This window comes from Ciconia boyciana, chromosome 8, assembly GCF_034638445.1.
Source record: "Ciconia boyciana chromosome 8, ASM3463844v1, whole genome shotgun sequence".
In the NCBI taxonomy this organism is placed as follows: domain Eukaryota; kingdom Metazoa; phylum Chordata; class Aves; order Ciconiiformes; family Ciconiidae; genus Ciconia; species Ciconia boyciana.
The window spans coordinates 19,953,830-19,967,808 of record NC_132941.1 but is presented as its reverse complement, the minus strand read 5'-3'; the positions used below and the strand labels follow the sequence as shown (position 1 = coordinate 19,967,808).

The window sequence follows — 13,979 nt, the reverse complement described above, 5'->3', positions numbered from 1 at the left end:
AAATCCAGACATGTTTTTAACAGAGCATTTAAAAACAATGGGTTTAAACTGCTAATAGCTAACACTGTTATTAAGTCATATGGGCATTATGATTTGATAATTGATAATACTAATCATCTGAAGAAGAAAATTAATTTTCTTCTACACAGTTTACCAAAAGGTTGTGTAAACTTTTGGTTTACATGCATACATACAGACACAGCAAACACTTATGTGACAAACACTTATGTGGCAACCACTATATTTAATGAGAAGAAATAATCTTTATTTATTAATAAACATTCATTCATTCTTCATAAATACATGGCATAATAGGTCATTAGCTTGCAAAGACAGTGAAACACAAGGAAGGGCAAGGACTGAAGTTGTCTGTGTGCATGTGCAAGTTTTAATACACTGCTTCCCACAAAATCCCTACAGCACTCAGAACAATTGATTAAAACTACACATGTCCCCCTGGAAAACTCAATTATAATCTTGCGTCTGACACAGTGTTATTAGTGAAGATAGGCAGAGTTATTTTTAAAAATAAGTTGTTTGCAGTTCCTTATTTTCTGTGTCTGACTTGACATTCTGCGATATAACTTGCACTCTGCTGCAACTGAAGCAAGTGGGAACTGTGATTCAAACATATCAAGTGTGACACAATGTCAAGAATTTGAGAGGTCAACAGGCCACAGGGTATCTCAAGTTAGCGGATCTCTGGACTTCCATGCCAAATTTTCCACCTGTAAAATGGAATGACAGTTCCACATCCTACAGGAAAGCTATAAAAGATACTATCCATGCAACACTGCGGTACTGAAAGTCACCATAAAAGAAGCCAGTGATGAACATAGTGGTGAAAGTAAAAAGAAGAGTAGAATTTGAAAAGCATGAGTCTGACCAGTATGCAAATAGCATGAGCCGTGCATTTTAAACACTGAGGGGAGTAGAGTGCAAGCAGCTCTCCATGAAGCAAGAAAGCATCTGTATGATACACAGAATGAAGTAGGGCTTCCTATGAAATCAGCACCCTGTGACTGTATAATTAAAAACAATTTCATAATGGATTAACCTCAATTAGCATTGAGAAACTTCAAATCTAGCATTTCCTAACCGCACTTTGGGAAGCCCAGTTTCATGCAGTGGCCTCCTCATTAGAAAGCTGCACAGTTCTGACAGTGACAAGCAACCCCCTCATTACCTGGAACCTTTCATCTGTTTCATTCTCTCCAATTTGTCTCAGTAGCTCCCCACTTGCTTGCCCAATGCTTCCAGCTGCAGTCAAAACTGTCTGTCGAGGCTGGAAAAATATAATGGTGAAATACATGAATTCAAAGAAAACGAACTTTACTTGAATTTTAGATTTCCTCAAGGAACTTCTGCATTAGCATGCAATCAATATGGATTAAAAAAATGACACAACAGAAATACTTTGGAAAAATCTTTACTTTTCCACATGCACAACTGCACATCCATATTTCAGGGGTTTCATCTGAAGTGCTCCCAGAGAATGCGTAAAGAATTTTGAAGAACTTGAATAGACATTGTTGTAATAACTCCAAGGATAATTAAGGATGGACAGTCAATATGCCAACTGATCAGGAGATTTCATGTTCTTCAAAATATAAATACCTGAAGAGAAGAGATCTAAGGCAAACTGGCTGCAGACTCCAACTCATAATAAACTTGATCAAGATAGTCTATCCTGGTCAGTACTACTCATTTCTGGAAAACTACAACAGAGGGATTAACCTCTCATTTTATATGTAAAAGTAGACAAAGATAGTAAAGAAAAAAATCGTGAATGAGTATCTCTCCACTTCCTATTAAATTGAGTCATAGTACTGTTTGAAATTTGTTTCTAAAAGAGAATACAGTATTCAGACAAATTAACTATTTATTACACAAATCAATTAACCTCTGCATGTAACACAGAACATTCTAATATCAAGGTGCAAGACTTAAAGGCATAAAGACAGAGACAGGTGAAGGAATAAGTAGTAGTCAAAAGAACTGCTTGCACAGGGGACATAATGTGGCACTGAGCGTGTGAGGCTTAGAAGCTAATATGTCTCAAAAAAGCCAAAGCCATGCACTTCAAAGAGGGAACCTGAGAAGTTTCCATATACTCACCTCTCCTGAAGTAGGTTGCACAGCCTTCAGCAAGTCTGAGACAGCACTGGCCAATGTTCGAGCAGCTTTCAGGAGGTCTTCTCCACTTCCAACTTCATCATCCATGAGAGCAGCAAGCAGTTTCACACCTTTAGACATCTCAGTGAGGTTGGAAGAGATGGTTGTAATTGCACATCCTACAGCAGTGTAATCAGTGTCAACTGGGTCCCCTGCAGAGCAAATATTTTTTCATGATCAGAATGCTTTAGTGGTTAAAAAGGGCAGCTACTACAAGCCACATTCTGGTGAGAGACAAAAGAGACATTTCAAGATAGCCAAGCAATACCTACTAAGTAATTTCATTGTCACTTTAAAAAAAATTAAAGACTGCTATAATTTTTCCAATGTCTACATTTATTCTTCTACAAGAATGTATCTTCTAATAGAATTTCTCTTCATTCAATGCAATTTACCGAGAAGTCCACAGTTTCAGCTATCTTTCAACACTGAAAGAACCCAAGGTAATACAGTATTGACCCCTTTAAGCCACTCACAGCTCCTTAAACTTGTAATTTGCTGAAGAAAAAAACCACTGTCAATAAACACATCATCTCTCTCTAACAACTGTCAGATCAATAATGCTTTTTTGTAGTAACCTTGCAAACAGTCTCTATTTTACTTTGTTGAATAAGCAAGCTACATTTTATCTTAATCAATGGTCATACCTGTAGTGTAAGGGATAAATCGAAGATACAAAAAGTGTTGGGAGGGACAGAAAGCTTGTTCTGCACGTCAATGCACTTAGCTATTGGGGTATTTTGAAGAAAATTTTTCTCCAGCTGCCCCATACTCGGTCCCCATGTTACTTGAATTAGACTGATAAGTTACTAGGAGACTGCAAGGAAATCCTTCCTTTTGAAATTTACCTGCTGTAAGGTTAACAACAGACGCAGTTCCTGCAGTGATAGCATCAACCTGAGAGTGTATTTCATGTTTTGATTCATCAACCTTGTTCTGAACCCATACTCTTGATGCCTGAAGAGCAATAACAAAAAAAAGAATTAAGGATTGCAGTGAGGTTCTGTAAGAGGAGATACTATGTAAATCTCTCGTTCCTTCATGAACCTTTAAAAGTGAAACAGAGGACAACAACCAAGCCCTTAAAATGAAATATGAAAGCAAGCATTTTCTTTTGCGGAGTCATTCACTACAGAATTGTTATCACATTTCAACAGCTGCCCTTTTAAGGTAAATGCCATGAACAGTGCATCCATGAAGGCTAACCAGTCTTGACTGACAATCTCCCATAAGCAATAGTCTCTTGATCTGTCCTCCTGCCCTAACCTGGATCAGGAACGACAGAATCATATTTTGTTCTTATTTTTCAAGTGTCCAGGAGGCAGTCACTCCCACCATAAATACTGCCCATAGTTTGTGTTTAATTGTACATATGCACATGAAACAAACAGGATTCCAGACACGGTTATGCAAGGAAGTCTGCTACTTCTAATCTCAGAAGACTGATTAGAGTGAGGTGGAACACTGTACATTAACTCCTTAAAGAAAGCACACAATTTTAATCTCATTTTAAAAGCTTTAGCGATACCACTTTAGATCCAGGGACAATGATTGAACTGATCTGTAAACATCCCAAAGCACTAAGATCCATTTCTATGAGCGATTAGAAAAACTCACCATGTCCTGCCCTAGAGGTGGTAGGTTATCAACTTCACTGAGGTCTGCCTGTGCCTGCTGAACAGCATGCATACTGGTATTAATAGTCCCCATCAAGGCCTGCTGAGCTGAGGTCTGAAAGGCAAAACAAGGAAATAGCTGTGTGCTATGTTCCAAATGGCACTTCAAGCAGATGCTACATATGCATGAAGAGACAGTGAGTGACAACAATCCAACAATCATACCAGGCCATTACAGATAGCTAGCTTTTCCCTGGTGCAATGGAGAAAGCAAAGCTCTCTAACACCCCTCTCACATAGTCTTGATTCTGCCTATGCCATTTTATACTCCTCTGTACTTGCACACATTTATAAAATGCTGAACTTTCTCAGATCAAACAATGTCCAACAGACACGCACAAAACCACCAAGCTGTCTTACTGACTTGCATTCTAGGAACATGAACATGAAAACTGAATTTGCTTCTAGGATATAATTACTGATTTCCTGGAACAGCCTACCAATGTAATCAAGGATGATTCTAAAACTAAATTGCCATCAATGTGCATAAGCTAACAGAAAACTGAAGGGTTTTAGGCAGAGCAGGATGGCTATCTGTATTGGGTGTCTGCAGCAAGGTTTTGGCTGCAGGGGTGGCCTCTGTAAGAGGCGGCCAGGGGCTGTCCCATGCCGGGCACAGCTAGTTCTAGACAGCTCCAGCAGACCCACCACAGGACACAGCTGAGCCCAGCAGCCAAGCTGGTGGCACCTCTGGGAAAACATCATTAAGAAAGGGCAAAACATCACATGGCAGTGAGGGGAAAAAAAAAGTTCAAGAAACAACCCTGCAAACACCAATGTCCGAGAAGCTTGCAGAGGAGGTGCTCCAGGCAGCAGAGGAGAGATTCCCCAGCAGCCTGCGGGAGAGACCACAGTGGAGCAGCTACTCCCCTGCAGCCTGTGGAGAGGGTCATGCTGGAGCAGATATCCACCCTGCAGCCCACAGGACCCCACACTGCAGCAGGTGGATATTTTCCTGAAAGAAACTACAGCCCATGGAGAGCCCATGCTGGAGCAAGGTCCTGACAGAAACTAGCCTGTGGAGGACCCATGCTGGAGCAGGCTCTCCTGACAGGAACTGCAGCTCATACGGGACCCACACTGGAGCCAGTTTATCCTGAAGGACTGCAGCCCATAGGAAGGACCCACGCTGGAGCTGGGGAAAAGCATGAGGAGGAAGGAGAAGCAGAGAAGGGCTGTTATAAACTGACCACTCGGGAGCGGGGAGTAGAATAGACAGAAATGAAGGAGTGAAGTTGAGTCTGGGTAAAAAAGGGGGTGGTGGGAAGGTGTTTTATTTTTTGTCTGTTTCTCACCATCCAACTCTATTTTAATTGACAATAAATCAAATTAATTTTCCCCAAGTTGAGTCTGTTTTGCCCATGAAGGTAATTGGTGATCTCCCTGTCTTTATCTCAACCTATGTCGAGATAAAGCTTTTTTTATCTTACACCCTTCTCCCCCCCACCATCTTGTTGAGGAGCAGGAGTGAAAAAGCAGCTGGGTGGGCATTTGGTAACAAGCCAAGGTAAACCCACTACACGTACTACACTTCTAGTGGTATGTCATGATCTTAAGCATTGATTATATTCTCTACAGCCTGTTTAGGCCTTTTGATAGTCTTTTAATTTAAATGAGAAAACTCAGCATCAGCTTTAAGCCTGCTAAAAAAATCTAAATTGGTGAACAAGTGATAAGCGAAATGTAAGCTTTTTTCTTAAAATTGCTTACTTTTGCCAGTCTTTAAACCTTTCTTTCTGACCCCTGAATACTGGTTTAACTACTTAGAAGTAAAGAGAAGGCTGGAAGAGCCGGCTTTAAGGAAAATTAGGAAATAAGTAAAAATGTGATACCCTAAATATTTCAGGGATGCTCAAAACTTATGTTCAGTAGGATAGCCAGGAAGTCACACTCAATACCCTCCTCCTGCTGTTACTAATATGTGTAACATGCTATTTCTGACTACTTGCAGCACAGACAAGTCTCAAATGCAAAAAAAAAAAAAAAGTTTCAAATACAAGTTTCAAATAAAAAACAAGGAGGTTCCTCACAAGCGGGGGCATATGTCCTCTGTGCATCTGACCAATTGTGACTTGTTGCTGGGGAGAAGGCATGATGCCAATGTTGAAAGTCTCTGGGCCACTGGACCCTGACCGCATAACAGCTGGTAGTGCCACAGAGCCATGCTCCACCTTCCCTGTTCGGTTGAACTGCTGCTGCAAGATGGTAGATCTAAAAAAAAAAACAAACCAAAACCAAAAAACAAAAAAACCCCACACAAACAAAACAAAAACCAAACACACCACACACACACAAAAAACCCCAAACCCAAACAAACAAAAACACAAAAAAAGAAAAATCCAACACAGAGAGAATTATTTAGCTCCTGCAAATCAAGTCCTGCTGGATGTTCAAGGAAGAAGAGGATTTTAAATTGCATTTCACAACATTTGGAGAAGCTGCAAAACTTTACAGTCTTTTTTCTAACCATTTTCTAGCATATTAGAAAAAAATAATCTGGGGCTTTTGGCAGATCAAATATTAATAGCACTAATAAGCAGGCACTAAGGAAAGAAGGCAACGTGCAGTTTTGGTATATGTGGTACAATGGCTTTACCCCTCTAAGATGCATGACAGACAGAACTGGAACAAGGTTTATAGCATAACAACTGCTTTGTTTCAGTTGTATCATAGGCTGATCAATAGAAAATAGAAGCATGAACCCTGTGGCGATGCCTTTTGCAAGCAATCCCTAGATTTGGGACAAAAAACTAACATTCTTTCTTCCCTCCTTATACACACATGCACACACAGCACTTGCTAATAATCTGGCAGCCTATCAGATAATGGGCTGGGAGGCAGGATACTTTCAAGAACAATATAGTTATGGTCATCCATGGTCATAAACCACTTTGCCAGATATACTGCTCATATTTAAATATGGTTCAAGCTTTAACCGCTAGAAGCATTGACAGGAATTCTGGCTTTAACAACAACAATCTGCTGTGGAAAGAAGTAATTTCAATTGTGAAAAATCTTGTACTCCTCTATTACAAGTTTTGGGCTTCTCTGCACAGCACTTAGCTAACAGTATATTCTGGAAGTGCTTTGGAAAGGGCAATGTCAAAAGAAAGCACATCTGAACATGTGCTATCTGTCAGAAGTTGAAATTTCACATAAGGCCACATTAAATATCTAACAAGTCTATCTCCTATAAACGGTATGTTTAAGAATAAATCAAACAGACTTTTCACATACACACTGCTGACACTGCCATCCTTAGAGTTCCAAGAGGATACTTGAGTGGCTCATTACAGCTTATAATGTCATGAACCTATTTCTATTCCTTCACTGCAAGGAAAGATTTAATATTCCTTTTCAAGAGTATGGCCAGCTCTACAGTTCTGCTTTTTGCTATATTCAGTTACTCTCCCATCAGAACCATAGTCTGACGTACTAGTATCAAAACTCACACTCCTTTACCCACACCACACATCTGATTGGTTTCTCTAAAGTGGTTTGGTGAAATAAGCCAACTCTGTTCATGACACAGTGTACAATTAAACTGTCAGGAGTCAAATTTACTGGAAACCATGGACCTAGCAGACACAAGCAACTAAAACCTTGTAAATCCTAGGTGTTTGCATGAAGATCAAAAATCTAATATGACATTTTCAGCTCTGCATCATTACTCACCCCCCAGCATTTTACTGAATTACAGCCTGAATTCCTTTGTTCAAGGGTCAAGTTACCACAAACTGGTACCACTGCTCGTTGCCTTAACCAACAATTTTAAGACAAATACTTGCTCTTCAATCCTTGAATGAAGCTAGGAGCCTGCTGAATTGCCTGGGGATAGTACTTACTTCTATTGAAATACCCTGTAGAAAATTATTCTTTAACAGTAATAACTATACCATTTGATTTGAAAAAAGCTGTCACAGCTAAAAGGTGTCACTTAAATAAAGAGCATTTCCTCCTGTGGTATACACTCACTTCTTAGGTGAAACAGATTCTTCCAACATGGTTGATTCCTCATCACCTTCAAGCCCAAATCTATCTTTACTTTGTTTCTGGAGGGGAAAAAAAGAAAAAAAAAAAAGTTAAACAATGTGTGTCGCTTTTTGCTTTCTCTCCACCATTTCCTTGCCATTTATCAGAAACCTAGTCAAATCATTTGCAGAGTCTTGTCCAGTGCTGAACACCACACTTTTTGGCAGTGTGTGACAATATAACCTCCACCTCAGAAGAGGTGGCCTTCAGCATCTAACAGACCAGGTTCTAAACCCTGGCAGATTAAATGCATAAAGGAAAAAAGCCTATTGGTACCTTTTTGAACAAAGTGGTATGAAGAAAGTGCTGAGATACTGTCTTTTCTCACAGGAAAAAAAAAAAAAAAATGTTCTGAGGACCGAGTGATATGTAACAACAGCAAATCCCAGCACAGACAGGACATGTACCATCCCCTTTCCCATTCTCTTCTAACTCAGGAACATCAAACTGACTCAGCTAACAGTCATATTTAGCATCCTGAAATGTTACTATATGGTGCTACCTACCGCCAGGAAATACATATCCATAGGAAAGATGATCAATTTAATACTGTATCCAAGTTATTTTACCATAGTTATTTCAAACTTCTGGATAATCTGCACATCTGACTTTTTGAGACTTTTTTTTATAGTGGTGTAAGGGAGGTAAATATACACAAGAGGAGTAAGTCTAAACCACTAGAAACAACAGGAAACTACCATAAGTCATAAAAGTAGCGCCTTGGAAAAAAAGTCCATTTCTACTTGTGATCTAGTGCAAAGATACTCTCTGCTTTCCACCTTGTTATGTGATATGTAGTCTGAAAAAATATATATGTATATATATGTATAAATAGAGAAACATCCACTATGACCTTGGGTACATTTAACAGGAACTCCTCATGCACATCCATACGCACACACACCCCCCAACTTTCACCAAAGAAGTTCTTACTATTATAGTTTGAGTTTATGCATGAACTGAAACTGCCTATTTCTAGTCAAGATTGTGCCTTACTTCCACATTAATGTGAAGTAAAAAATATATCTAGATTAAAAAATGGTAAAACTTACTAAGTTCACGGTTCCCTGTCAACTGATTAATGACCTATCACTAAAATTGCAGGACAACAGGGGCTGGGGGGTGGGGAACGTTGCACCAATAATACTTTAGCAGAAAAAAATGTGCCACCAATCCACATCAGAGCAAATAAGTTGGAACAGTACAAAACACACCAAGAATTAACATTATGCAACTGAGAGCAATAAACCATACTTTGAGACATGCGTCACAGAGATTACTTGGGCTCGACAATTGAAAACTGCATTCTCCTTATACACATCATGAAGCATCATGGGTGTTTATTATGTAACCTATTCGTAATTAATTCATTTTAAAAATGGCTGTCAGCAGATTGTAAAGAAGAAATCAAAGGAGTGGAAGAGAGTACAAATATACACATCTGTATTCTATCAAGACAGAAAGGCTGCTTTCGTTTGGCATTAGAGAGCAAAGCTACTTTTGACGCTTAAGAGCTAGAATCAAGTTTTAAACCATCTATAGAAACCTGAAGTTTATTTAAGATTTATTAAATCAGACACTGACAGCCTCAGAGAAAAAAGCATGTACTGTGATGAATTCTGGCAATCCTCCACAACCTCTTATTTCATAACATTTAATGTTACTTCCTACACTGTTCACATGAACAAAGGCAAGAAATTCTCCTGAGCTGCTTAGCTTTCTGTCATTTTTTTTGCTATTACAATCTATTACAGCAAATAATGATGTAGTTTGGTTGAATCTTAATAAAGTAAAAATTTGTCAAGGAGCAACCAGTGCTATTTGAAACACCTCGCTTTTCTATACAACGTGCTTTGAGTATGACCATTCAGCTCCACATTTGTTGGCAAAACTGGTATTTTTTGCTGTTGTGCTTATTTACTTGTGAATATTTTGAATGCTGGTGATGCATATCGGCCTCTCCTCTCTCCTGACAGGCACACTGCATAAAACCAAGTTTCAGGACAGTCTGGCCTCTTCACAAACACAGATTTTATCCCTCTCTCTGCATAACTGAGATGTAAGTCTTTGCTTAACTGATCACAATATTTTTAAAGCTATATAATGTTGTTTGTTTTTTTTTTTAAATTTTGCCAAAAAACTTTCTCAGCTTTGATGCATTATATACAAGAGCTGCTGGACAACTATTGTGTAGTCCTTGATGTAGTTTTAAATGCTGCTTTCATGGAATCATTTCTTCCCACCTGATTCTCTGCTTTGGTCCACAGCTTAAAACCCATAGTTGAAGCTTTAAGCTCTTAACTGGATACACACTTATAGCCAGCAGTTCACCTTCCACATAGAAAAAATAAAGCCCAAGTGTACTGTACTGAGCCTGACCCATACTGCCCCTATAGTTAACAGCCTTGATATTTTCCAGAAGCACTCACTTAAGTTAAACAGAAAGAGCTTATATTACTTAAAGGTAAAAATAAATAACATTAAAACATAAGATACAACACTGACTTCATGAGAGAAAGAAAACTGCAGTTTGCACACATTTGAGCTTTTGCACTGCTGTACAGTGATTTTTACTGCATTTTTACTGTATGTCATCTTAATACTATACCTTCTTTAGGATGATATCAATGTAACCTGCAATTAATTGAGAGATCTGTTCTCCTTCAGTGGTCTGTACTGAGTAGTAGCTTTCCTGATATTCACCAAAATCCTGAAGGAAAAGAGGGGGGGAGGGGGGAAATCCTCTTTGAAAACGGAAAGCAGTAAATGAAGAAACAGTACCAAATATGAGTGAGAGAATTCAAATTTTAAAATTGTTTGTATAGACATTGTATTATACCCAACAGTAAATAAAACTGCTCCAAGATTCTAAACCAGTCTATATGGGAGGTGACGGAGGAGAGGGGAAGGATGCTTTTTATTGCAGCTTAATCACAGATGTTTCATAAATTGAAATGCCAGAGGACCAAGAGATACTTAGGCTGACTTTGTCAGACTCAGTCACTGAAGGATGGAGAAAGTCTTTAGAATTTTATTCTGAAGCATAATCACCCATGCAATTGGAAATTAGATGCACATGATTAAAGTGAATATAAGCTTCTAGCCACTGCCTCTTGCTCTTTAAACAACCTTTTCATATTGAAAATACTCTTGTTGCAGTGGTCTCTTATGGACCAAATAATCCAAAAACCATCACATTCATGAGAGTTCTTGAAATCCATAATTATCAAATGTATTAATGAACCATCTAGCTTTGTTTATGTTCATATCTTGCAACTCACAAAGTGCGTTGTGAATGGCAAGCACCATAAGGGTTTAAGTAGGTGTGAATAATGATGTTTTCTTAACTGTTTTAGTGGTTAGGCACAGAACAGATTTAAACAGTGTTTTTTGAAAAAAATTAAACAGTACTTTTAGGGAACTGGTCTGTCTAGAAACATCAAAACACAGATTGACCTCCACACCAATATGGGCCATTTTATTAGTTTAGGACTCAGTGATTCTATATAATGCTGGAAAATTATGGATAGAACAAGTTACATTAAATAAACTGTTCTGAGTACAAGTCCATCGTCCTTTCTCCTTGCCACACAGATCACTCTTCCTCTGAATATATACAAAAAATTACCAGAGTGAAGCTTTTAGGTGAGGCAGCCCAGCGTTTCACAGTTGTCAGTGGCCATTCCTGCAACACTTCCTTGGTCTTCTCATCCACACGCATCACTGAGTCTTTGGTGACACCCAGCAAACGAGGAACCAGCTTGTTTTTGCCTTTCATTTTTTCCTGTAACAAGGTGCGAAAGATTGTTTTTCATTCAAATGGAGCTTGCCATAGGAGAAAAGAAAAGCATGATGGAATATACTGACAGAGGGAAGAAACTGGCATGCAGACAAGGACAATTTAAAACTCCAGGCTCAGTTTGTCTGGTCACAGACAGTGATTTTCAAGCAATGCATTAACATTAAGAAGCTCTGGTCTTTACTGGATCTTTACTATGCAGTTCAAAAGACACTCCCTCTTCTCCCTCCTCCAGGAACAGAAGCATTTTAGGGATCATGATAACAAATCTTTGGAAGTTACTTCAAAAAAAAACCCCCAAAACCAACAAAAACATGATGGTAGTCACATGGTTAGACACAAGACTTCCTCTGTAAAACCATATTAGAGAAGCTGAATGGGAAACTGGCATCAGGAGGACTGAGAAGTTAGGTTGCCCTCACCATTTGTCTATAAAATTTCTGAAGAGATAAAGGAAAGGAAGGCCCACTGGGGCTGACAATTAGGCAAGATCAGCCATAATTTGTCCCATATTTTGGATTTGAAATATTAGTTATTTTCAATTCATGAAAACATCCTACCCCATGCAAATATCACAAGGGGGCTGCCAGCTGATGTCTCCTTATTTATTTGACATTCTGCCTCTCTAGTTTTCCAAGGTTGCGAAGCATAGGCCCAAGCTAACAATTTGCTACATAAAATCCATCATAAAATAGAAATGAATCCACATGTCCCATTCCCCTGAATTTATGTAGGCCGCAAAGAATCAATTCCTATTTACACAGTAGGTCATTTGATAGACTTTTAAAAAGACCAATTATTCCTTCCAACAGAAGTTTCATGACAAGGTTACTTGATTCAGTTACTGTTTGCTTTAAGCTATGACAAAAGAAAGCAAGATATTAATGAAAAACACAAAGATATTTTTACCTTTTACCATACAGGTCAGCTACATTGTGTTAACAAATCCCCATTGAATTAGCAGCTTGTTCTAAACGTGCATGCTTGTTACTTTTAATATTTTAGTTACTGAAAACTGCACATCATAACTTTAGTATAGTCTCTAATACACAACTTAGCTCAACGGCTCTGTTAGAGAGTTGAGACTCCTTTCACCATTAATAGTGCCTAACAAGACATTTTCCCTTAAAGGAAGCAAGACAAGGTAATTCTTTCAAAGCGTACTGTATTAATAGTATTATCCTCTGCACATTTTTCATTGTATTTTCACCTTCTATCTGCTTCACTAGAATTTGTGGATGACTAAGTACTTTAGGAAAACACAACCTATCAATATTCAGCTACCTACAAAGATTCTGTACTGTAACTGTGGGAACCTAAGAATGAAAACATTTGCCTAAGTTTAGCCTCCTTTCCATTCTATGACAGTGGTTACTGAATACTCAGGCACTAATGCTTCAGTCCCGTTTTCACAGCAGAACGTCAGTATCTTGGTACCAAATTGTTTCAACAGCCTTAAGACCATGACTGTTTTACTGTAAGGATTAAGAGAAATTAATCATGGAGCTGATGAAGTTGTTCTTCAGATGCAGTTTTTCAGCATGCAATTCATATTATCATTAAACTTCTAAACTGGAACAACTTATGAGCTCTTTATGAATGTTCTTCTGAAGACAGTACTTTGTTGGTATTCAAAAGAAAAAAGAAGAAATGTCAATTTAAAGAAATTAAATCATGACAGACTCAACTTTCTTTCTGGAAGCAGTATGACAAGAATCCAAACTGAAATTATAATTCTGTCCCACATAGTAATTTACACTTTTTTCCAAATGCTGCTTTCAGAAAGAAGGCTGAAAGAACACCTTTGACCTTTGCTTAGTGCAGAATCTGAAGTAATACATAACCAACCATATAATATGGTCAGCAAGATGTACATTACCTTAACAAGAAAAAATGACACTCCATAGGTCCGCAGGGAACGGGCTAGCTTCACATACTTCACTTTGGCTTCTATTTCAGTCATCTCACCACAGTTTTTGTGCTCCTGTAATGACAGTTCAGTATCACTTAGGCAGAAACAATGCTTTCTGGAAACAAACAGAAAAAGGGTATCGCTTTTACCTGTTTAAGGATGATGCTTAGTTAATAATCATTACAATTAGAATATTTGAAAAAATACTGGCTAGAAATGTTAGCAAGACTGTATCCCATAATTCCTCACATCGGAGAACATAAACAGCCTGCGCAAATGGAACACTCCTCTTTCACCATCATCCATTCTATCTGTGCCTCAGATGAAGCACACTTAAATCACTTCTGAAACAATTTAAAATTCTAGGTATTGCTGCTATTTGACC

General features: G+C 38.4%; 1 protein-coding gene across 9 annotated transcripts in view; it reads right to left on the bottom strand.

The window, feature by feature from the left end:
• The window catches only part of TLN2 (talin 2), a 224,626-nt gene that overhangs the window by 92,884 nt on the left and 117,763 nt on the right, over positions 1–13,979 (bottom strand). For all 9 annotated transcript variants that reach the window (XM_072871155.1, XM_072871160.1, XM_072871154.1 and 6 more), the window contains 9 exons: positions 13,562–13,666; positions 11,512–11,667; positions 10,492–10,593; positions 7,827–7,903; positions 5,882–6,062; positions 3,793–3,906; positions 3,024–3,132; positions 2,119–2,327; positions 1,187–1,285 (listed from right to left, as the gene is read on the bottom strand). In XM_072871155.1, coding sequence (XP_072727256.1) covers positions 1,187–1,285; positions 2,119–2,327; positions 3,024–3,132; positions 3,793–3,906; positions 5,882–6,062; positions 7,827–7,903; positions 10,492–10,593; positions 11,512–11,667; positions 13,562–13,666 — 1,152 coding nt within the window. The remainder of the gene's footprint in view (positions 1–1,186; positions 1,286–2,118; positions 2,328–3,023; positions 3,133–3,792; positions 3,907–5,881; positions 6,063–7,826; positions 7,904–10,491; positions 10,594–11,511; positions 11,668–13,561; positions 13,667–13,979) is intronic.